We start from the raw sequence: 25876 nt of genomic DNA, 5'->3' as shown, positions 1-25876 counted from the left end.
TTGGGGTCCTTCTAGAGTAACAACTCTTTCTAGAAAGCGTTGGTTCATTACTTTTATTGATGATCATACTAGGGTTACTTGGGTTTTCCTTTTAAAAGAGAAATCAGATGCTGAAACTGTGTTTAAAACTTTCTATATCATGGTTCAAACACAATTTCAGACTCAGATTAAAATTTTTCGAAGTGATAATGGAAAGGAATCTTTTAACAATGTGTTAGGGAATTTTTTTGCTGAGAAAGGAATTGTACCCCAAAGTTCGTGTAATAATACACCTCAACAAAATGGGGTGGCTGAAAGGAAAAACAAACATCTCCTTGAAGTTGCTAGAGCCGTTTTAACAACCACTTATTTGATTAACAGACTGCCTACACGAATTTTGGATTTTAAAACACCCATTACAGGTTTTCATTGACTGTTTTCCAAACTCTCGGCTAGTGACAAACATCCCCTTAAAAATTTTTGGAAGTGTGGCATTTGTTCATAACCATGATCCTAAATGTTCAAAACTTGATCCAAAAGCACATAAATGTATTTTTGTAGGCTATCCCACTAATCAAAGAGGTTATAAATGCTTTGGTCCAATTTTGAAAAGGATGTTTGTGACTATGGATGTCACATTCTTTGAAGGAACCTAATACTACAGACACTCTCATCTTTAGGGGGAGAGCAACACTAGTGAAGATGGTCTTTTAGATGGTTCTGATTTAATGTTTGAATTTGTCCATAATGATGTTCCTCACAACCAGTCACCGAAAGAAAGCGAGGCAGAAAATACAAAATCAGTGGAAACAAATGAATTAAATATTGAAAATGAACAACCTTCAGTGATGCCATCTCAAAATAAAAAAGCTGAAACAACAGAGATGCGTGTGAAACAGTATAAAGGCCTTGTATATTCAAGGGAACATCTAACACTGAAAAGGAGAGGCACTATTTCGCAGCATCAACAAGAATCTGATCTGAGGGTGGATCATGAAATTCATGATAATTCTCCAAAGATACCTGAAAATATTCCTCTAGGTAATTCTGATTCTTCCAGTCAGCTTGATCTTCCCATTGCTCTTAGGAAAGGTGTTAGGTCTTGTACAAAACATCCTCTGTCAAATTTTGTATCTTACAAAAATATTTCACCTTCATATTGTGCCTTTATTTCACAAGTGTCTAGTGTATCCATTCCTAACAGTATCCAGGAGGCTTTAAATGTTCCTGAGTGGAAAGAAGTTGTTTTTGAGGAGATGAGAGCTTTGGAAAAGAATGCTACTTGGGAGAAAGTGAATTTGTCGGATGGAAAGACAGTTGTTGGATGTAAATGGGTGTTCACTCTGAAGTACAATTCAGATGGATCCTTGGAGAGATATAAGGCTCGGCTAGTAGCTAAAGGTTTTACTCAGACGTATGGAGTGGACTACTTTGAGACCTTTTCTCCAATGGCGAAACTAAATACAGTTCGAGTACTCTTATCTGTTGCAGCTAACCTTGACTGGCCACTGAATCAGTTGGATGTGAAGAATGCCTTTTTGAATGGAGACTTGGAAGAAGAAGTGTATATGGAGCCTCCACCTGGTTTCACTTAGAAGTTTGGAACTAAGGTATGCAAGCTAAAAAAGTCTCTATATGGACTTAAACAATCTCCCAGAGCCTGGTTTGAAAGATTCACAAGGTTCGTTAAAAAACAAGGATATAGTCAAGGACAATCTGATCATACTCTTTTCACAAAAAGATCCACCAAAGGCAAGGTATCGGTTTTGATTGTCTATGTTGATGACATAATCTTGACTAGAGATGATATTGAAGAGATGAGCAAACTAAAGCAAAGCTTAGCCAAGGAATTTGAGATTAAAGACTTAGGCCAGCTAAGGTACTTTCTTGGAATGGAAGTGGCTAGATCAAAGAAGGGCATTGTGGTTTCGCAACGAAAATATATTCTAGACCTCTTGAAAGAAACTAGAATGAGTGGATGCAAACCTTCAGACACTTCGATAGAAGTTAAGGCTAAACTCGGAGAAGTTAAAGATGGTGTTCCAGTAGATGCAGGTAGATACCAAAGGCTGGTAGGAAGATTGATTTACTTGTCACATACATGTCCTGACATTGCCTTCGCTGTGAGCATTTTGAGTCAATTTATGCACTCCTCATACGAAGAACATCTTGAAGTTGTGTATCGAATTCTCAAGTATCTAAAAGGCACACCAGGAAAATGACTCTTCTTCAAGAAAAATGAGAAGAGAGGGGTTGAAGTGTATACAGATGCAGATTGGGTAGGCTCAATCACTGATAGAAGGTCAACTTCGGGGTACTGCACATTTCTTTGGGGCAATTTAGTTACTTGGAGAAGCAAGAAGCAAAGTGTAGTTGCTAGAAGTAGTGCTGAGGCTAAATTCAGATCAATGGCTCAAGGAGTGTGTGAGGTTCTTTGGCTAAAGAGGGTGCTAGCAGATCTTAAGAGACCAGTGAATTTTCCTATGAAACTGTATTGTGATAACAAGGCAGCTATCAGCATTGCTCATAATCTGGTTCTACATGATAGGACTAAACATGTTGAGATTGACGGACACTTTATAAAGGAGAAACTCGAAGAAGGAATAATTTGCACTCTGTTTGTACCAACCACGCAGCAAGTTGCAGATGTTTTGACTAAGGGCTTGTTGAGATAGCCATTTGAACTTCAAGTTAGCAAGTTGGGCATGATAGATATCTTTGCACCAACTTGAGGGGGAGTGTCGGCAATGTCAGATTGAGTCCCTTCCGGTTAAATATTTGGGTCTTCCTCTAGGGGACGAGTTGTGGGCTATCTTCAATTTGGGACCCGGTTATTGAAAGAATGGAGAGAAAATTGGCATCTTGGAATGCAAAATACCTTTCTTTTGGGGGTAGGGTGACTTTGATTAAGAGCATACTATTCAATTTACCTACCTATCTCCTCTCCCTTTTCCCTATTCCTAACAAAGTTGCAAGAAAGCTTGAAAAACTTCAAAGGAATTTTCTTTGAAGGGGTTGGGAAGAGGAGAAAAAAATTCATCTTGTTAGTTGGGATCAAGTTTGCCTCCTCAAGGATGAAGGTTGTTTAGGCATAAGGAAGTTGAAAACTTTTAATTCTGCCCTTCTCTATAAGTGGATTTGGAGATTTGTGGCTGAAAATGATGCTTGGTGGAGATCTCTCATTGCTGGTAAGTATGGGGTGGAGTGGGGCGGCTGAGAACTAGGGACCCTCCTCCCAGTTGGGGAAATTCTCTCTGGAAAGGGATAATGAAGAACTTCTCTGTTCTTGCTGATGGGATCTCAATTAAGGTCGGCAATGGTAGTAGAACCAAGTTTTGGAAGGATTCTTGGTGCTTGGATGGCCCCCTTGCTGAATCTTTTCCTCTCCTCTTTCAGTGTGTATCTAACCAAGAGGCTTCTGTTGCTGAGTGTTGCAGCTTATCTGGAGATTCAGTTTTTTTTTCCCCTACCTTTAGAAGGAACCTTTTCGACTAGGAGCTGGATGAGATAATGAACATGTTAACTATTCTTCAGACTCAAGAGGTTGATTTCTGCTCAGAAGATAAGTGGTATTGGAAGTGGAATCCAGATGGTGTTCTCTGTCAAGTCTTTGGATTCCAAACTTTGTAGAATGGGTGCTACTGATTTTCCTTGTCATAAGGTGTGGAATCCCATCAGCCCATCTAAATCCAATTTTCTAGTATGGACTATGGTTCTGAATAAATGTCTGGCTAGAGCTAATCTTGTGAGAAGGGGCATTCAGCTTTTGGACCTTTCATGCAGTTTGTGTGGGAACCATTCTGAATCTACTGATCATTTGTGCATTCACTGCCCATTTTCTTCTCAACTGTGGAATCACTTCTTCGAATCTATGAACTTAAGATGGGTTAAAGGAGCTTTTGTGTTGCTGGAATTTTAATGGGCTTAACAAGAAAAGAAAGATAGTGTGGAAGACTATTCCTAGTGCTGTCTTATGGTCCATTTGGTCTGAGAGGAATAGTAGGCTTCTGTAATAAGGCTTTAAGTCTTGAAGAGGTCATCCAGAAAGCTGTGGGCAAATTAATCTCTTGGGTGTCAGTCTCTTAGGAGTTCAGAAATTGTAATTTGTCTGTTGTTTTTCATTCCAGTTCTTGGTGGAATATGCAACTGCTGAATTGTTCAGTCGGCCTTTCTGGGACTGATCTCAGCCTGTTTGTGTAGCTTTTGATTCAAAAAAAAGACATTAGCAAATAGGGGAATCTACTCCTCTTTGGTTTGCTTGCTCACCGAAGCTCCGATGACCCTCTATTCAATTTTTTTTGATAAATACCAAGAAAAATTGATTAATTAGAAGGGAAAAGATTGGGCAGCCTCGGATACCCCATTACACAGATAAGCAACAAGAAAACACAACAATAAGAATGACTAAATCATTACAAATGAGCCCAAAAGCACTGCATCCTGTAACCCCTTGTTTTGCTAGTTGATCTGCAATATTATTAGCTGACCTTGGGACCCACTGAAATTTCACCTGCCTATTACTTAACAATCTTTTGAGTTCTGATCTTTTTTATCTCATTCTGTAAGTACCATTGGAGCTTTTGCAGGCTGTTTCATCCAGCTGACGATTACCTTTTAATCTCCTTTTATTATCAATTTATTGACTCCTATTTCAACAGATTTTTGTATCCTAAATGCCATAGTATTCCATTCTGCTGTTATGGAGTCTCCTGGGCTAAGAGGGCAGGAATATAGTCCCAAAATTGCTCCACTGTCATCTCTCATCACCCCTCCTATTCCAGAGGGCCCTGGATTGCCCAAACCCAAACTGCTTCCCTCAAAATTTAGTTTAAGGAAGCCATTCACCGGTGGATCCCAATTTCCTCTTTGAACGAGAAGAAGTTGCTATTATCTTCCAGTTCTTGGTTAAATCATCATGACTAAAGTCTGTCTTAACCCCATGTACCACCCTTACCATAGGCCATAACCCCTTCTATCACAACTTCCTTGCTTCTTTTCTTTTCCTCAAAGATTCTCAGGTTTCTTTCCTCCCAAATGGTCCATATGATTGCTTCCCTTGTACATCTCCACATTACCACCCCCTCTCTCTTTTTTGGCCACCTGATAGTAGAAGGGTCAAAAACCTCTCCAGACTACCTGGAGTGTTCCACCTGCACTGAAAGGACAAGAGATAAGAACATGATAAGCAGTTTCACCATGACATTCGCATAGGTGGCACCAGTTTGGGGAGAGGCACCATCTTGGTCTCTTTCTCTGTAATGTCACAAGTATTGATTGCCCCATGGAAGACCTCCCAACAAAAAGCACCTATCTTGGGGGGAATATGTCGACACCAAATTTCTTTACATGGGAAAGACAAAGGAGGTGGAGTGGAGGAAGTCAAAAACTCAAAGTCTAGAACCGGAAGTAAAAAAACTCAAAAGTCCAGAAATGATCATCTCCTTTTCTAGTGTCAAAGAAAACCTCATCAAGAATTTGCGAAAGATTTGATACAAGGTCCAACTCTGAATCTCTCTCATATCTCCGCAGACTCAAATTCCAACCAAAACCGGAGGGAGAGGGTGAGAGAATCAAAAAATCTGAAACTAGTTTGCCTTTGAATGAAGATGGTGCATAAATAGAAGAAAAAGATTCCTTTAGGGGAGCTTCACCCACCCATAGGTCTTCCCAAAATTTAATTTTATTGCTTGAGTTGAGATCAAACCTGATTTGAGCTAGGAAGAAGGGAAAAACTTTGTGAATGGCTTTCCATGGAGAGGCACTGGACGCCCTACTAGAAACTCCAACATCCCAACCATTCTCTGAGAGCCCATGAATGCTAGTTACCACCTTATGCCATAGTTTTTATGTTCCCGTGTAAATCTCCAAAGCCATTTTCCTAGGAGTGCCGAGTTTTTCTCTTTCGATCTCCTTAAACCTAAACCTCCCGACTCCTTCCTTTTGCACACTATCTCCCATCTAATTAAATGATCTTTCTTTGCCTCCCCTGGTTCCCACAAAAAATCCCTCATTAGTTTTTCTAACCTTTTAATAATGGTTTGGGGCATGCGAAACACAGATAAGTAGTACACAGGGAGATTTGTTAAGGTGGACTTAATTGAGTGTTATTATTCTACCCCCCAGAGAATAACACAACCAACTTCTTTTCAAACTTCACCACTGGGTTCCAAAAACTTAAAGATCTCGGGTTTGCTCCAAGAGGAAGACCCAAATACTTCAGTGGCCACTCATTAGACAGAAACCCTAATTCCCCCGCCCATAGATCTAAATCCTCCTACTCCAAATTGACCCCAGCCACCACAACTCTTATTTAAATTGACCTTTAAATTCGTTGCTTTCTCAAAAAGACTCACCAACATCCTAACATTCCTGGCTCCTAACCCATCTTCATATTCACAAAAGATGATAATGTTGTCTACAAACTGTAGGTGAGTTATCACTACCCTATCCCTTCCTATCTTCCACCCCTTTAATAGTTCCACTTCATCGGCTTTTGAAATTAACCTGCTGAACACTTCTGCTATGAGAGTGAATAAGAAGGGGGAAAGAGGATCCCCTTGCCTCAAACCCCTAATGGCACCAAAAAAAATCTTTCACCACCCCATTCACCAATACTGAGAAGTGGCAAGATTGCAAACATCATTTTATCCATTTGCACCATTTAGCACCAAAACCACAATTCACCAAAGCTTCAAGTAGGAACTCCCAATCTACAAAATCTTAAGCTTTATCCAAATCCAATTTGCACACATTCATTGGCAATGAGTATTTGGTATGAGATATGCCTATCCTGAATTAAAGCCCCTTGGAACTGAGAGATAATTGAAGGGAGAACCTTTTTTAACCGCAAAAATAGGACTTTGGCTAAGATCTTATATAGGCTGGTTACCAAACTGATTGGTCTAAAGTCCTTGGGATGACATGCTCCTGATTTCTTAGGGATTAAGGCAATGAATGTAGCATTAACACCTCTACTGATAATCCCTCTGATAAAATTCCTCAAAGACTTTCATCAAATCCCCGCTTAACCACTCCCAACAGTCTTTGATAGAAAGCCATATAGAATCCATCAAACTCAAGCCTTAGTCCTATTCATAGAAAAAATAGCTTCCTTCACCTCTTCCCTATCAAATCTTCTCTCCAGTTCCCTTAGTGAAAATTCCACAGTTGGCCACTCCAAGCCTTCTAATTTCCATCTTCCTTGTGCTGATTTTCTATAGATAGATTTAAAATGGTCCGCAAATTCCTTTGCAATTTCCTCCTAACGTGTAATTGTGCCATTCTCAGAGCAAAGAAATGAAGTTCTTCCTTCCATTCGCAATCTGATGTGTAACTGGCCCCTTATTTGATTTGCCAATGTTACTCAATCATTCATCCTAATAAAAGATAATAAAAAATTCAAAATTATAAAATTATTTTTTAGGGATTAAGAATTTTAAGAGCTTGGTCCATAGACAACTTGTAGAATTAAGAATGAAAGATGTAACATCTCATTAACTATTTGAAATAATGCGATTGACAAACAAATAAAGAAGTTAAAAGTTTGACATGCTTGAATATGTTTTATATGCTATTTATTTATTTTGTTTTTGCATTTTCACTTTGAATATGTTTTATATGTTATGTTTATTTATTTAAAATTGAGTTAATACTTAATAGGCTTTTTTGAAACATTTAGTTTAAAATTAAAGTTTGATTTTTTTAATTAATACTATTTTTAATATTTTCTTAATTTTTTTTGAACTTTTTACTTTTTGTAATTTATTTTTTATATATATATATATTTTTAATTTTGTGCCTTGAGTGCAAAATGGCTTTTGCACCTTTTTTGCGCCTTGTGCTAAGCACTGCTTAAGGCTCTGTTTGCAGTGCAAATCTGAACTGGATACAAATTGCACACCTGGTTCAGTTTCCAACCTGATACAAATTTGTACTTTTTGTCTCACTTGTGCTCACTGGCAGTACAAACTTTGCATCCTAAAGCTGATGCAAATTTGCACTACCTTACACCAATACTCTCTCGTATAAAGTTGGGATCAGATCAGCTTGCTTCTCACCCCATTCAAACAAATAATCCTCCCATTTCCATTCTCCATATAAGGTGGGGATCACATCATTTACTTCTCAACAAACAAATAAGACAGTCAAATCTGAAGCAAAAGTAGACCAGAATTTACACTCACCCTATTTGCAGTCCCATGCATTTACATTAGTGCAAATGAAATTCGCACTGCAAACAAACTGAGCCTAAAGCACAAATCACCTGCTAGATTGCTCGATGGAGAGCTGAGAAACAAGTATTCTGGATTCCTGTACAGATTTGGAAGGATACCTTGGAGTTGAGAGTAGTCCAAAAGTCATATGTCAATATTTAGTTGACACTGACAACCAGAGCAACTTGTGCTGCTTTGGTGTTTTATATTGTTAACTGAGGTATAAAAGTACTGTTAAACAGGATATGTTGGATCTTTGTTTTTAGTAATAGTCATGCAACGATTGACACTTGACAGAAGTATCATACCATCTTCCTGGTCAGTAAATTTTGATATCTCATACAATACTTCACCTTTTTCAAAAAAGAAAGAAGAAACTACCTGTCTAAATATGGAATAGGACATTGTGATGTCTGTTTATGCTGCATTTGCATTCCTTATTTTAAGGACTTAATTCTTTTTTGTAGTTAAAAACTGTGTTCATAGGGGCATTTTAACTGCAAAAGGGAGATGAGTCCTTAAAATAAGGAATGCCAAATGCAGCCTTAATGTTCTATTTATTTCTTAGGTTTTATTTATTTTCATGTGGTCCAAGGGTCCTTACATTTTTAAGCTGTTCCTAAGAATTTCACCATTCAGTTTGTTAGTAAACTTAAATTGCATTCACATCTTTTTGCAGTTCAGTTTTCCGAGAGCTGAAGAAGTATCAGAAGGATTTCTCTAGCTGGTGTGGAGAGTGCCAGCGTGAGAAGAAGGAAAGGCAGCGTCAGTCAGTTGCTGCTAGCAAGCTGGTAAAGAACATTCTATATATCTTGATGAAGGTCACCAAATATTGTTGTTAAGGTTGAAATATTTATGCATTGGTTTTTGTGCAGGAACTTTTTAGGAGAGAAGGAGAATCAATGATCTAAGCTATAGCTTTTGTAATATATGCTGGGCGATTGTAAAATACAGAGGTCTCATCCCAGATGAAGAAACCAGAGCACTCTTGTTGGTAATGCATGTGGGAGATTTGTTTGTTTTCTTTTCCTTCAGTGCTTCATCTAGGTTGGAGATGACCGTAGGTTCGAATTTGTCAAGTGAATGGCATGTTGTCCTATCTATTAGATGGCCCAGAATTTGCAATTTGATCATGTTTTGTTCCCTCTGTAGAAAGCAAACCGTTGAAGTTGGGTGATTGTAAGGATGGCACACCTTTCAGTTCTTCCAAAGGCCCAAGGAGGGTTAGCCATTGCATTTCTACCTTGATTTTGTCAACATTTATAAATCCTTTGGTTGAAGCTGAATTTCCGTTACTATGTCTAAGAAACCCGGGTCTAAACGTTTCATGTGCACAAGCACTCTTCTCTGAATATCAAATCCTAAATTATTGTCAAACGATGTTGATATGTCAACCAAGAATTTGATCTCGTTTGAATGGAAATTGTTAGTTGGCATGATCATCGAAAAGCTAAAATCTGTGGACGAAATGGCTCACTATGGATGACTAGTCTTTAATCTATTAGAGAAATCAAGGAGAGGAAAAAAAAAGAAACGAAGAAAAACTTATTAGATGGTGGCACGAGCCTTTTTCATGTGCAAAATAGGATAAATTGCACTCATCCTTCTTGCCGACCTTGTGACTTTCTCGTTGGCCACCCTTTCGGTCAAGATTCAATATCGATACAGGCCTGTATCGGTGTTTTTTTTTTTTTTTTATTTCGAATTTGGTTCAGAGGGGTCGGTTTAAGACCGGTTACCCTCTGAATCATGCTCTGACCCAAAACACCCCCTGTAGGGGTGTATTGCGAAGGCCATGGTATGTAATGTATTGGCCAATATGGACCGATACGTAATGATATTTTGAGCCTTATAGCCAACATCAAACTAATTCACTCCTTGTGCACGCATTTTGCTAGAAACATACAAGGGATTTTGTTTTCTTATTTTGCTCCTCTTATGGGATTTTTGTTTTATTTCTTTAAGGGGCACTTTTTCTGTCTCAAGTAGAAGATCCTAGCTCCTTAAAAGATAAGACACATCAACAAGAACTGCATCAAGTTAAATGACGAGTTTTCTCTTCCTTCCCCTCTTTTTTCTCTGTGTTGCTGATGTTTGGGGACGTGCTACCATGTCTTGTATAGCCCCTTTTGGTTCAATAAAAAAACAAAAAAACAAAAAAACAAAAAAGAAAGAGTTCCTTAAAGAAATGGTTACAGGTAGGGGTGGATTTAAGCCAAATAATTCCAGGCTTGAGCTTGGCTTGAGACTATTCTACAATGCTTGAGTTCAGTTCAAGCCAGAACCTTGAGCTCGAGTTTGACTCGAGTCAAAAATTCATAAGCTTGAGCTTGTCTCGGCTCGGTTTGAACTCGATTTTGAGAAAAAATATTTTATAAAAATAAAAATTATATATAATTTTTTATTTTAAATTAAAAAATAAAATTAATAATAATATAATATATAATTTATTATATATATTATTTTTTATAATTTTATTTTATATATATATTCGAGCCGACTTGCAAGCATCATGAGCCGAGCTCTAATAGGTTCGAGCTTGGCTCGTTTAATAATCGAGCCACTGAATTAAGCTCGAGAAACTCGTGAAAAGCTTGACTCGTTGCCACCCCTAGTTAACTATCTTAAATTTTTGTTGAAGTCAGAAACATAAACACATTACACACGCATGGTTAGTCTAGCAATTAGGTTGGTTTGTTTTTCTTGTTTATTTCTTTTTGTTGCATTGGTTTCGTTAGTCTACAACATTGACCATATGGATATGCATGATATACCGTGACATGAAGAAATCAAACTCTGCATACATGTGTATCAGTGTGTAATTTTGACTTAAGAAAGTGTAAGATAGGTCAAGGTCAGTACCTAACCAGTGCAAAGCAATGACTCCAAAGCAATTAAATTGTTTTTTTTTCTTGTTTATCTCTTTTTGCTGTAATGACTTCTATTAATCTATGACATGAACTATGGGTATACATGATTTACAGTGACTTGAGAGATCAGGATTCTGCTTCTGAACCAGTGTTATGTTGCTCCTTTCTGAGATTCCACTAAAAAGATATCATGCGATTCCACAGCTAATTATAGGGTTTGTTGGGGGACTGTGAAAAGCCTTGTGCTATTGTTGTAAATGGGGCAACCATCAAAATCTTTATTAAATACGTGATGCATAAAGCCAGAAACTAGCGTTGCTAGATTTAGACTGGATGTAAAACCCGAAAGCTCACTGGGTCAAAATTTACTGGTTTAATCGACAATCTGATTGTTCCACAGTTCCACTATCCAATTACTGGATTTATTGGCTCACCGATTCTCCAGTTCACAGCTGGTTCAACTGTCCGGTCCATTGACAACTCAAGAGAGAAATACCACTTGTAGCTTGTAGCAAATAAAACACACTGAAGCTCTGCTGAAATTTGGACCAAATGCTTTTGTAGGAACAGCTGATTGACTGTTTATGCACACACTAGTGGGACAGGGACCTGCTGTTAGTGAAAGGCTTCTGAGATGTCAGGTGATGTCGACTGCAAGTCGCTATAGATGTACAAGTTAGAACAGTATCTTAAGAAAGTTACCTTTTTATCGACAAAAAAAAAGAAAGAATATTACAATAAAACATATTTCTGTATCACCCAAATTCTCGATGCATTGTTAAACGATCCTACAGTTAGGGATTTAAACATTTTTCTCTTTTAATTCTCTTTCCAACTCCTAATCCTCTATAGGAACCTGAGGATACTGGGTCATGGTGTATGTATCTCGAATTTCCCTCAGTATTACGAATACAACTGTAAATGATTTCAACCATAGTTTTCAAAACCGGATCCGACTGGATGGTCGGATTAGAAAAACCGGGAACTGGTCAGGTCTGTTTTTTCCAAAAATCAGATTTTTTCTTAAAATCGTTGATTTTAATCGGCAAACCACTGAACCGGGAGATTAATCATTTGAATGGTTTTGACCATTTTTTATTTTTAAAAATTTTTTAAATCTTTTGTCAGAACGGGCTGAACATTCAGTTCAAACGGTTGAACCGTTTGACCCGGTAACTAGACTCTGACCGATTCGGTCTTCGAATCAGTTCTAAAAACCATGATTTCAACTCTTCTGCTCTTTGTTTGTTGCAAGAAAAAATTGCATCCTTTGCACCTTGCCCACATTACAGCTTTTAAAATTAATGGGTCAACCTACCTCACATCACATGCTCATTTCTACATCTACATGCATTGATTAAATAAGACACCGGTCCCAGTAGCAACAAGAACATTATCCATAGTAGCTTTTCATTATGATACAAGAAACACTTCTCTATATCTTACCAAATTAACAATTTCATTAAGAAATTTTAATTCAATACTATCGTCTGCTTACATGTCTCCAGTGCTATATTCAGTTTACTCCCGAGGCCTTTGCAAAGTGATATGTACTGAGACCTTCCCATCAATATTGTGAATGAAAAATATCAGTTATTCAATGAGATCTTTATGGTGAATTATGTACTGCATTATAAACGGAGGCTTCATAAACACAAAACATATTCTTTATTTATTTTTGGTATGGCATTAGCTTTAGTTTTGGAAACCTTTCTACTATAGGGGGCCCCAAACACTAGTGCTTTTATTTTATAGGGTAAATTGGTGAGAACTCCCTTGAAATTTTGGAGCATTGCTAAAACTTCTTCTAAAGTTTGCTAATTGCAATCATTTTCCTTAAAATTTATGATAATTCCTTTTGTTAGAATCCTCTAAAAAATGCATGAAAATGTTTGAAATATCCATGCAGTTATTATTGAGGTTAGTTTTTATAGAAAAAAATAATATAAGTTTTATGAAAATCAAAAGAAACATTTTGGAAAACAAATCAATTTCAGAAAAGAGATGAAAAGGGTTTGGGGTAATGATTGTTATGTAGAGAAAACTTGAAAATAAACATTTTGGTTAACGCAATTGTATGAATGTTTTAATGCCTCTTTTTAGAAGATTCTAACAAAGAGGGGTCTACTTGCACCAAATTCAGACTTTACATCTTCGCCCCACAGTACATCCCCTCAGTGTATTAGAAACATCTCCCCATGATAGTACCAATCATCATCGGGAGATATTTCCAATAGATGGTGGGGATGTGCTGTGGGGCCTTACGGGAGCGGAGGTGTGATGTCGAAAATCCATGGGAGGTAATTGCCATTAATAAATTCTAATGGGGTTTCAGCAATTTATCCTATTTTATGTTGACTCAACTGCCTCACGTATTCCTTTCTATCTTGGTATGTGGGTCTTCAGTGGCTTTCCAAAAGGATGTTTATCAGACTCGGTTATATCAGACTCGAAACCCAAGTCATAGACTTGGGCTTCTATATCAATCTCACTAGAATTCCTCCCCAAATCTACTATTATATAATTAATAAATGGGCATGGATTATTTGGCACATAAAAAATCTAATTAATGATACCTTCATTGATTGATATGTTGAGTTTGAAATTCATGTGGTGAAGGTTTATCTTTGTGTATCCAAGGAATTCAATCTGATAAAAAAGAAAAATTCAAACATGTTCTTTGAAAAATAATGATCCATGTTGTTGATGGTCAGCGATATTAAACTTGAACTGTTTTTTAATTTCCCCGTCTGATGAATATGCTGCATGGAATCTACTGATGTGTAAAATTCAGTTAGTAAGATTTTCAACTAAGTTATCAAAGATAAAACGGTACTAGCTATCATACTAACACTAAACTAGGACAAGGGTTACTACTGAATATTTCTCGTCTTGATAAGATTCCATAGATTAGATGATTAGCTGCTAGCTATTGGTATCACAAAACCCAATTGCACATACAATGAACAGTTAGCCCTACTGTCCTTTAGGATCTAAGGATCGAATATGGGATTTGGAGGTAGCTTTTGTCGTCTGAGCAATAGACCATATTCACTATACGAGGATTAAATTAAAGCTTAAAAGTGAAGCGGTGGTCAATTGATAGAAGTCCATCTATTAATTTCATCAACATTCAATCTGACCAAAAGCTCTAAAACCAGGTGTGAAGCCAAGAACTAGCAGCCGAGCAGAGACACATTGTATGCTATGGATGGCTTCTCCAGGCCGCCACCCACCCTCACCTAGCCCAGCCTGCTTTCTAAGAAAAGGCAAACTCTCTAGTCTCCACGGAGGCCCCAGCCAGGTCGGGGCCAACTTCATTCAACCATGAATCAAGATATTTCTCTAGGCTTTCCTGAATCTAGTCTCTATTTAGGAGTTGGAAGTACTGGGGTTAGTGAAACAGCCTATCACGTCAACACCTTGTCGTGGCATCCATTTTGACCTGCACCCACCAAAGACTCTAGGCTCTAGTTTGCAAATATATGCAAGTTCAACAAGTGGTGGCAGAGAAAAGAGTTCCTGTTTGTCACATCATTTTCTCTTCTCATGTGGCATGTTTTGAGCTTTTTGGGCTGATAAGGATGGGCGCAAGTGGGCATATGGGTTATGCCTGGTGTGACTTCAGTCACTCAGGGAAGATCAAGGGGTTTCTAGATGCCCAGAATATATTGTTCGTTGTATTTGATTTGGCACTTTCCTTTATCTAATTAATTTCCTCTCAGATTTTTTTTTTTTTTTTTTTTTTTTATCAAGCCTCTGGAGTCTGGACATCTTCTTGTCGTTGATAAAGATTCTGGGACGACTCTATAGTTTGAATGCAATCGCTTAGACTCGATGGTCGTTTGGTTTTTGTGTCCAATTAAGGTCACTGTGTCTGTCAAAGGCTCAATTATTGCTTTTATATATCCACACTTCATTTCACCTTAAGCCAAGCCACTGCTTTCTTTCTTTTCATTTACATGATCTTCAATTCGTTACCGTGCACCTTAATTTCTATTAATGAGTCCCACCAAAGAGATTTCTATCCTAGAAATATGATCAAGTATACGGGTGAAATGTTTCCCTATAATATCACAATTTTCTTTGGCCAAATCACTCCCCCCATTTATCTGAACAGTGTACCCCTCTGGAGTGAGAGCTGCTTGAATGGTTGTGAGCTTATAATAGTATTGATTGATTGAGATCATCGCAATCAAATTAATATTCTTTTCCTTTTAAGTTAATTTCTACTTAAGAAAGAGCCATGAATTCAATAAAAGCGTTTGGATCAAGATGCAATATTTTGATATGATGATAATGATGATGTATTTCATCAGATAGATGGAAGGAGTGGAAAGAGGTTGAAATTTCCGCGTCAGTCGACGCGAGAAGAGGAGCCGGCCAGAGTGAAAGCAAGGTGGCAGAAATTAAGAAACAGAAACGTCTGCAACCGCAAGTGAGGAAAGATTAAATAAGTTGGGTTCCTCCAAGCAATTAATACTAGATTATAGCGTGGTCGGTGGATACACGCCACGGATCTTTAGTCTTTAGTAAGACGGCATCCCAATTAAACCACTGTAATTTCAATCTCCCATTTCCCTTTGTCAAGAGTTAGGCCGCGTTTGACAAATCTTTTTGTACGGCTTTCGAGCTGTTTACAATCTTGAAAATCTGATTTAATAGAAAGATCTATCGCGAAAATGCTCCAATCAATAAAAGATGCCAATAGCTCGAATTCGGTCTCAAACATGTGACACATGCATACGCTTGTGAGAAAAATGTATTGTTTTTTCATAAAAAAAAAAAAAAAAAACTATTTTAATGTGCAAATGGGACCTACCAATGGTATGTGGGGTCCATCTTGAAAAATGTATGTTGAACCTACATTGGGTATTGTGTGTGACTACCTTAGAAAATGTATGTGAGCCCCACATACATATCCACACATGGACCCCACATGCATGTCCATCAATGCTATGTTGGGCTCACATCGTAAATTGTATGTGGGCCTCGCATGCATGTCCACCAATGGTACGTGGGACTTACCTTGTAAAATGTATGTGGGGTTCATCTTGAAAAATGTATGTGGGCCTCACATACATGTCCACTAATGGTATGTGGGGTTTATCTTAGAAAATATATACGGGTCCCACTTGTTAAATGAAAGGTTCGTTGGCCTATACCCGACATTCATATATACATAATACATATTTTCATCACATTACCAACCGATCTTCTAACTTTTTATAGTATTTCATGAGATCTATGAAAAACATTTCAACCAAACAGTTTTTTATCTTCCAAGATCTATTTGCAAAAGCTTACCTTGTTTTTTAATTATTAGATCTTATAATGGATCTTCTGGAAAAGACTTGCCAAATAAGCACTTAATTATCAAAGGCTTCCTTCCATCTATAACGTAAATACCAAGCAAGCCCTAAGCTTTAATAACCTACATCGACCAAAAAATGGTTTGTCCACGTGGCAATTTACATAATTCCAAAGTAGGTCTACATATTCTGCCACATCACCCCTTTTTTCACCAGTCATGGGGCTAAAATAGTTGTTCCTTACCTCGCTATTTGAAAGGTGTAGTTCATTTGTTCATGGACTCATTGAGCTGCTTTCCAAGCTACTAAAACAGCACAACATATTCTTGGCTTTTCTGGTCTTTCAAATAACATATACAGTCCGTGTGGGGTCCACCTCGCAAAGCAAGAAGAATTAGTTGGAGAACATCCCACCAATCAACTGAGTGGTGACTCGATTTGTTAGTTGGATAGGCCCAACTGAGATATGGATTCGAATCCTACTATTACCGCATATGTTAAAAAGTTATCCTGTGTTGTGTTAAGTGAAAGAATGAATAATAAATATAAATATGGAGATATTTTCCATAATTCCATACGCCGGCAGGGGCTGAATGTGAGGTTGATGTGAGGTGCAGATCTGGACTCGAGCAAGAAGACAATGTGTGATAAGTGACAACCCTCCCAAACAGACACACAGTAAAGGCATAGAACTGAGGTGGACAAGATCCGGTGGATAATCAGAAGGTTCAGATGTCTTGATGGATGGTCTAGTTCTGCCACTTCCGCTGCCCATATGACAAGAAAGTCTGGCAACTTTAGGCTTCAGATGCTGGACACAACAATCAAGGCCAAGACTTTGTTTTATTGTGAAACCGAGAAAGATCATGATAAATCCCTGTTTGGATTAGTTTAATTAGCAAGTGAAGATTTATCACATTTTTCTATTCTATCTTATAACTTTAATATTGAATTTTAAAGCATGATTAATTGTTTATTAGTGTGGATTATCTTAGGAGTCATTTGGTCGTTTTCACCGCCACCCACTAATGTAGCAACCCACAAGACATCTCGGTCAATCTCACTCTCCTCTTGCAGCGAACTTAATTGGAATTTCTTTGTGTTGATAGAAGTATGGGAGACAATGACGTAAATATTAATATAATATTCTCTCTTCTTGCCTTTTCTTTTTTAAAAGAATTTTTTCCTAAATGGAAAGAGATGATGTGATTGATCCAAACAATCCATTGCATAATGGACCATAGATCATCCATGTGTTCAATCCAACCGTCCACGTCATAATCTCCACTTGTATAGAAATTCTTTTATTTCTTTAGACTTGTAAAAATGTAAATTAAAAGCTGCCTAAATATAAGGGCTTCCTTTATACAAGTTGCTAGATAGCTAAAATCTTAATTTGGGCTGAAGTTTCTCTGTTAAAGCAGGAGTAAAGTGACCAAACACCTAGGGCCCTTCTGAAATTAATTAACACTATATATATTCCTTTATCTTAAAGGACTGACTTACCAAACTAGTTACTTAGGTTTATTCCAGAGTAAGGTTCTTATTAAAAAACTCAAGATTGCTTAATTTATTTATTTATTTTTTTTGGTAAAAGAAGGTTTTTTTTAGTTAGAAGCCAAAAGGGCCTTTGTTTAAAAACAATCATTTTTTCCTGAAATTGTCCATTACTTACCCAATTTGTAGAGCTTAAAGAAAATCTAATTACTTCAGTGCACCGTGCACCAAATTACATCTGTGAAACTTATTCTGTCCACTTTTCAGACGCTTTATATCCTCATGTTCTTTCTTTTTTTTATGTTATGTTTTATGCGACAAATTACTAAGGACCATTTGGTAAGCCTTTTTTTAAAGATTTTTTGGAAGTTTTGATGGTCAAAAGATAATGTGAGTTTTTTCATTAAGAATTTAGCAGTTTGAAGAGTGTTTGGTTAAAACGTGTCTGTTTGTGCATTTTTTCACACGAAAACGAGATGAAGAAAAGCCAAAAAACTCTATTTAAAGCTTTTTAAAATAGCTTGAAATGGGTTTCATGCGTTTTCTTTCCTTTCGGGGGTTATGACTTTTAGTGGTTAAATATTTTTTCAACCAAATAAGAAAAGACCAAAATATAAATTTCCAAACTTTTAAAACATCCACAATCACACCAAAAGACACGTTGAATGGGCCTTAAGTTAAAAAAGCAATACTTTTAAATCATAATTAATTTACTTTTAAAAGAGTAAAAAATCAATATGGTTTAATTTAAGCAAGCTTGCCTAGTCTAGTCTGAACTGAATAGATGAGACCCGATATTCTTTATATCAATAATTTATGAGAATATGAAGATGTTGCAAGTAGGGGTGTAGGGCAGGTAAGAGCCACGGAGCGACCCCATCTGCAATATATTACTTACTACTATCTTTCTTTCAAAGCATATGAAATTGGGTCTTCTCTAGATGGGTTTTGGAAGAGTATGAGATGAAAGGCATGGAATGGTTAATCACTTAATCCATCTTTTCCGTCAACTCAAGTAAATAGCTAGGCACCCTTTTGAACAGACCATGAGTCCGTCGTTTTTCTTGAAATTTGGGTTAATGTCCCATCATCACCACAGCTTATACAATACCAGCGCTAATTAATGCATGAATGGTGTTGAGAGTTGAGACATGCACAGAGCCCATCTCACACATGGCATCTCTGCATCAATTAACCACTTTCAGGATTAAGCAATATATAGATCCAAGCCCATGAACAAGTTGAGTGTTTTTATATTTGGACGACTAAGCTATATGAACATTGCCTCAAGGGTTGCTTATTTGGTGGGCTCTCTCAAGTGTCAACTCATCATCATCTTCATCCTTATTACATAATTTAGGGTTGATTTGATTTGATTGACAAACCAAAATATGGGTTGTTGGATGAAAGGAGGATTACATTCATGGGAAACATATCAAATGGAAATCTTATTAGTAGAAGCTCTACTGTTTTAGACAACTGAGTGGAGACATGTGGTTCATAATTGCCCACTATCTTTCTTCTCTTCAAAATATTTGAAAAACCCTTATCAACTCTGCTTTTCAGTTTTGACTAACGCTGTTCTATGGCAACAACCCATTAAAAAACAGACATTATCAATGTTGACCCCAATTATCTCGGGTCTTGGGAGGGTGCATTGAATATGGACCTCACGCTTTTATTTATTTATTTATTTTTTTTTCTAGACAAAATGGTTGCTGTTTGACATGAAAAAAAAAAAGTTTTCTTGTCCTTGTCAGCGTTAATTTTTATTGTTGCAGCAAATTAATAATGGCCCAAAACAATGGTTTAGTCTTATATTAATTGTAGGAAATAGAAGAAAATTGAAATGGCTGTAGCAAGTTAACTAGCAACCTGAGACTATTTAATAATGGATTAAAACACATTTTACATTTTGAAAGCACTTTCCTAATTCTCTACTCTTACAGTTTGTGAACTCCACTCTGCTAACATCCCCCTTAATTCAACTCATGTCATTTGAGGTTTGAGGTGGTTTACATCCTGTGTTAACTTATTTATTTTAAGGAGCATGTAATGTAAGTATATAATGGCACGTGAATAACGCGTTGTCTGTCTTTAATGCAAAGTTGGAGATCCAGCAATAGATAACCAGCTGGTTCAACATGCTACTGGAAGAGACTTGCCATGTTAGTATATGTCTCTCTGATTACTTTTTTTTTGCTTACCAAACTCATTTTTCTTTTTACAAGAAAAACCCAAAACCCAGAACGTGAAGCAAGAAGAAGAAGATATTGACAAATTGAGGAAACAATTTCTGAATTGCACTAGCTAGCCACTAATTAATTAATGATCCATCAATTCAGATATATAGCTCTCAGCTCAAACAAGTTGCTCCCCTCAACATTAATTTCGAGCTATCTATCTGTTCTCTCTTATTTGGATTTGGAAGCAAACTTAGATGAACGATCATCCATCCATCAAGTGGAAATTGGAGCCAGATTTTTTAACAAGCTGAGCCAAGAATTCAATATCTTAAGTTTAATGATCCATCACTTGGACGCAATTTTCTACAAGTTGGAGCAATGATTTGTCAATTTGAAGCTTTTATTATTTTTACTTTTCGTTTACAACTCCATCGGAAGAGATGGCGGCAACAGTCCATAACACACTTTGTCTCTACCTGGCGAGACAAAACGTTGTAATAAGACAAATCTAGGAATGCCCAAATCATTTTAAACAAACAATTTTGATGCATCAATTTCTACAGTACCTATAAAAAAAAATAATCTGTTACAACTTACAAGATGAATAATATAAAATAATAAAAACATGATTTAAGAATTAAACGGACGATTTGTATAACCAATCCCATGTAATTGAGTATTAGAGAATAAGACACGAATGACCATCATTCCTTTTGGAATTTCTCAGATTTGTCTCTATAACGATTTCATTTACTCCCCAGTTTGCACTACAATTTGTTCATCATGACTTTTGTTTACTTGACTGGAAGCATCCAGATCCAGGGCAAAAGAGGGTGTCACAGCAAAATCACTCAACTAGTGGTAACGAATAAATCAATTTGTAGTTTGTACTAACCCTTGATAATTGATACGTGTTTGGTGTTTATTAGTAAAACCGCGTGCGTTTGGTTGTTGCTCACTGTTACCCGTAAAACAAGAAATCAATAAATTCCAATTTGCAAGGTAGTTGCTGTTGTCGCGTGATGATTTATACTAATAAACAAACTTCTTTAATACTTAAATCCAATTTGTGGTTACCGGGTCCCACACAAACACATGGTTCTTTGGTTTTGATTTCGATTTCGATTTCGATGTACTCACCACCAGCTACCGAAAAAAACTCCAACTCCTTCGCTCCACAATTTCTCTTCCTCCCTTTAACATTTGTTTGGATAGAGAATCAGAGAGGAGAGAGACGAGCGAGAGACGAGAGAGAGGAAAACGGAAAACCCTAGAAAGAGCCTCCTCAATCCTCATCACTCATCAGAGACGCACAAAATACACATAAAAGTTAAAAAGTGGCGACATACAAGCGTGGCCTCCTGTCTCTCCTACCTCTCCCCACGTAACGTAAGCCTCGATAACGACGCGTTCAGTGACTCGAACCTCTGTCCTTCCCCTTTCCTTCTTCTTCACCCTTCCTCCACTCTCTCTCACCTCTCTCCTCTTTAAAGCTGCGCTCTCCTTCCACCCTCTCCTCCCCTCCTCAAGGCTCAAAGCCTCAAACCCCTTCTCATCCCTCTCTGTTTCTTTTCCTTTTTCTCTCTCTAGATTTTCACTCTTTTGTTCTCCTTATTTAGACGAAAATAGATCAAAAGGCAAAATGGGTTTATATAGTCACCTGAGCGACGTCTCGTCAGATTCGATCCCGTTACTTCTGGTGGCAATCGTAGCCAATTGCGTAAACTATCTGCGCTCCCTGCTTTTCGAGTTCCTCCAATCGATGGGGTTCTCCAGGTTCTTGCATGTGGAAGAGGTCGGCGATGGGCTATTGGGCGCCGTTGGCTCAGGCTTAGCCGGGCTTATCGTCTTGGCCGACCAGCTTAACGTGAATGGAGGAGTTTCTTCCTATTGCGGCAGCGACGACGGCGAGGGGACTGAGCTGGACTGTGTCGTGTGCTTGTGTAGGTTAAAGGACGGCGACCAGGTGCGCAGGTTAGAGTGCCGTCATGTGTTCCATAAGGACTGTTTGGACGGCTGGTTGAATCACCTCAACTGGAACTGCCCCCTCTGTCGGTCGCCGCTGGTGTCGGAAGAGCGACTCGCCGCCACCGAGAGGCGTGTCGCTGCCGATCTTGTCACGTGGTTCTCTATGCGCTGATCCTTTGATGATGACGAATTGACGACGATGATGATGTATGGGAATGGGATGTAGGGTGATGATTATGATGATGGTCATGACTCATGAGGGTAACCTTTTTTTTTTATGTTTTTTTTGGGGGGGCTAGCGGCGGTTCTGTCCGCTTTCCTGGTTCATCTTTTTTAAATTTTCCGTGTTTTTTGAAGAATTCTATTGTTCAGGGTTCTTTTTCACTGCTGTAATTTTGGACTTAAAAATGTAAAATAAGATGACGAATGGCGAGACACAGACACTGTGCTTAATTTCATTTTTAGTAAATGTATTTTTGCTGCTTTATTAATGTGTCTGTGTGGTTTTATTTATTTATTTATTTATCTGTTTATGTACGACTGAATACATGGATGGCATGCAGATGCATGTATGTTTGTATAACGACTAATGTGTGTGAGGTGGGCCGCTGCAGTCTATTCGAGTGGAGCCAAGAAGGCGAGTGTTGGTTTTATTTCTCTTTCTAATGGGTAATGGCGACTCGTGAATGGGCTTAACTTTTGGGCTGCCCATGTGGTGTGGGGCCCACAATGTTTGTTTGTATTTTTTAATTTAATTTTTGCCTTGAGTTGAGGCCCTTGAAGAGTCTTGGCTTTGCCAGACATGGATCCAACGGTTGGATTTGTTTTAGGCAGATGCAACATGCAAGTACTGGTGTGTTGGAACACTTGTCGTACACTCAAAAGTGCTGGTGACGTCCCTCAGAAATCCAGCGGACTGTGGATGTTGAATTCATTCAAAAGTGGGCCATGGGCCCGTGACATCAGTGTCCAGTAGACAGGTGGTTTAACACTTGACGATTAGCATGTAATCGTCATTTGTCATGAGCATGTGGCTGGCAAATGACTTCATCTAAACCATTGAACTAGTGGGGTCCCATCCACGTGTACTAACACTGAGCCTCCAAAGATCAATTTTTGCTTGCTTGGAGATCAATAATTGAGTCAGAACGCAGAGCTGGGCCGGTGGACAATGGATGTTACTGTACCGGGGGAGTATTGGAAGGAATATATGCTAAAAGGATGCTGACAGAGACGCGAGCATGGCAAGCTTTCGAGTTTTTGGACTGGTTTGATTTTTGAAGGTCCACGACCGACCACCCTCTTTGCTCACATTGGGTTTGGGTTTGGGTTGGGCTTTGCTTCCAATGTTCAACTGGGAATGGGTGGGTCAATGCATGCCAGTGGGACTGGGTGCCTGCCTCCCCTCAAAATGGTAACTATTGAATGTTACTGTGATTACCACTTCTGAGTGTTTGAGCAGAAAAAACAGATCAAATCGGTGGTGAGAAAGGAATCCTTTCTTCAAAGAAGATGATTTCTTTTGTTAATGGTGATCCTTTTGGTAAGTGCACTTCCCCACACGGAATACCAGATCCACACTAATGAGGTCCATTTATAGTTTTATACCTTGACACTAATTATAATTATAATGGAGGGGAGGAGGATTGAACACTATACCGTTTAATAAAATAAGCTCCGATATGATCTCTCTCATATGGCTCTGAATTCTGATACCAGGCCATTTAATGCAACCGTTCAACATAAAAGCCCTATCTGTCAGGTGAGGATGAGGTCTCTGAATTGTTCTCTTGTGGAAAATGTTAGATTTGTTAGTTAAAATATGTGTATAAAATGTGATCAAATCATGTTTGAGCTCCATGAACATTAATGTTGAAGAAGGTATATATCATTTCAATGTCGTTGTATGTCATTTTTTTTCTCCAGAAAGTGAAATGCAAAGTCAGTCACTAAAGTTTGTGCAGTCTCTTCAAATGTAATGATTGGAGGAAGACCCATAGCTGCTTTTCTTCAGAAGAGATCTCTTCTGGTGCAAACCAGCTCAGATCCTGAAAATAAGTAGGACAAACCCTTTTTCTCTTTTTTTAATCTCTTCCTACTTTTGGCCTGGGTGGGTAAGGTTGGTTGGTGGCCAGAGATCGCGGTCTCGTCATTATTTACACCAAGTAGTGAGTAGAGAGAGTAGTAGTCAAAACCAAGAAAAAATTTCCAACTGCTTTCTTCATCTCTGCTTTGCTGGTGCGAGCCAGCCCGTACCATTGAATTTCAGTGACAAACACATTTCTCTTCTCATTGATAGATTGCAGTTTGTTTTGTTTTTATCCAATGCGAGTGACCTGGGAAAAGGAAAACTCAGAATGAAAGGAAATGTCATTCAGCAGCCTTCCTTATTTATGGCAGTGCAATTTCAGAATGGATTGGCTCAGTGCCCCCAAAAATGTTTGAAAAAATTGGCAGATTAGCACATCAAGTGCCCCAATTTTTTGGCCGAATGAGTGATGGATATAGTAGTTCGCCATAGTTTTCCAACCACCAGAATCTCACACTTCATATTGACCGACCTTCATGCTTGGGGATGGTTGAAACCTTAACGCAGAGTGACACATACAATCAACTTCAATACAAGGATGTTTCAGAGGTGGATCAGAATACCCTTTAGATATGCATCAATATAGACGAAAAGTTTTTTTTTTGGTAAATAACTGCATCCATCCAACAAAAACCAACTACAAACGCACGAAAAACAGAAAGAAACTACAAGGAAACCGAAACTAAAACAAACTAAAAAAATAAGTCTTAACCGACATAACAATTCAGAGAAGATAACCAATCCGGCAGAGCACCCTCAAACCACAGAACAGAATCAAAACCCAGTTTTGCAAGATCATGAGCTGCACCATTGGCAGAACGGCGACACCACACAGGTTAACAAGATCCTCCTTTAAAAAAAAAAAAAAAAAAACAGATCCGAAGGACTGAAATTAGCTGAACTGTTGAGGTAGAAATCAAGTTTTGACAGTCTGATTCGACAAAAACCCGTGATAAACCAGATCTTCTCAAGCTTTGACTGCTGCTTCTACCAGAGCCAGAGCCTCTGCCATTAAAGGAGATTCAGCCAGGAGAGGAACACAAGAAGCCCAATGGAAAAAACCTGCTGAATCTCGAGCTATAAGAAGATTTATTAGGGGCTCTGAAACCTCCATCCACGTTAATCTTCACAAAGCCTTCTTGGGAAGGGGTCCAACAAAAAGATGGAGGGTCAAAAGACCCTTTAGCTGAATAGTTTCCCCATTTCGACGGCAAGAGCAGAGATGTCTCTGCTGTCGACCTGTTAATGACATTAATCACCTTTAAAGTATTGGAAGAGTTAAATTTCCCACAAACTAATAGACAATCTGATGATAGGATCAAGGTGTTCATAGTAAGGGGACTTGAGAGATGATGCAAACCAATAGGCAAAGGAATAGGATCTGTCCAAGAGGTCTACTATGAGACCCAGACCCGACCCAAACCAAATGCACCTACTTTTTTTACAATAAAAGAGAGAATCCTTAACCGATTCATTCTCTCACACATCTTCAGCATAAACGAGATAAAATTATTTTTCTTTTGTATAAATTTTCATTTACAACGGCCATTTTTACAATATCTCTAGAGAAAATTTTTAATCTTTGATTTAATAGGGAGATGCTAGAACCTCTTCCAGATATGCTTCTCCTCCCAAGAGCACTTTTACACCCGCTAGATTTTTCCTATTATTTTATATTCTGTGTTGCAAAGGCTTATAGGTCTAAAATCTGATGTAGATTTTGGATTTTTAACCTTAGGAATTAATACTATAAATGTGTGAT

General features: G+C 38.1%; 1 protein-coding gene and 1 pseudogene across 2 annotated transcripts in view; both read left to right on the top strand.

Moving 5' to 3' along the window:
- LOC148854954 (2-oxoglutarate and iron-dependent oxygenase domain-containing protein CP2-like) overlaps nucleotides 1–9501 on the top strand; it is a 59898-nt gene extending 50397 nt beyond the window's left edge. Inside the window, exons 9-10 of the mRNA XM_088982290.1 lie at nucleotides 8872–8983; nucleotides 9068–9501. Of these exons, the coding sequence (XP_088838416.1) occupies nucleotides 8872–8983; nucleotides 9068–9103 (148 nt within the window). The 3' untranslated portion in view covers nucleotides 9104–9501. The remainder of the gene's footprint in view (nucleotides 1–8871; nucleotides 8984–9067) is intronic.
- A 10857-nt stretch (nucleotides 9502–20358) lies between these two features.
- Nucleotides 20359–22516, top strand: LOC148854953 (E3 ubiquitin-protein ligase RHA2A pseudogene; annotated as a pseudogene). Its single transcript, XR_016112288.1, has one exon. The product of XR_016112288.1 is annotated as an E3 ubiquitin-protein ligase RHA2A pseudogene (transcript).
- The last annotated feature ends 3360 nt before the right edge of the window (nucleotides 22517–25876 follow it).

Source organism: Nelumbo lutea, chromosome 4 (assembly GCF_056320005.1).
Source record: "Nelumbo lutea isolate HS-2025 chromosome 4, American lotus-T2T, whole genome shotgun sequence".
Taxonomy (NCBI): Eukaryota; Viridiplantae; Streptophyta; class Magnoliopsida; order Proteales; family Nelumbonaceae; genus Nelumbo; species Nelumbo lutea.
Note: the sequence above shows the minus strand (reverse complement) of the source record. Positions and strands in the feature narration are given on the sequence as shown.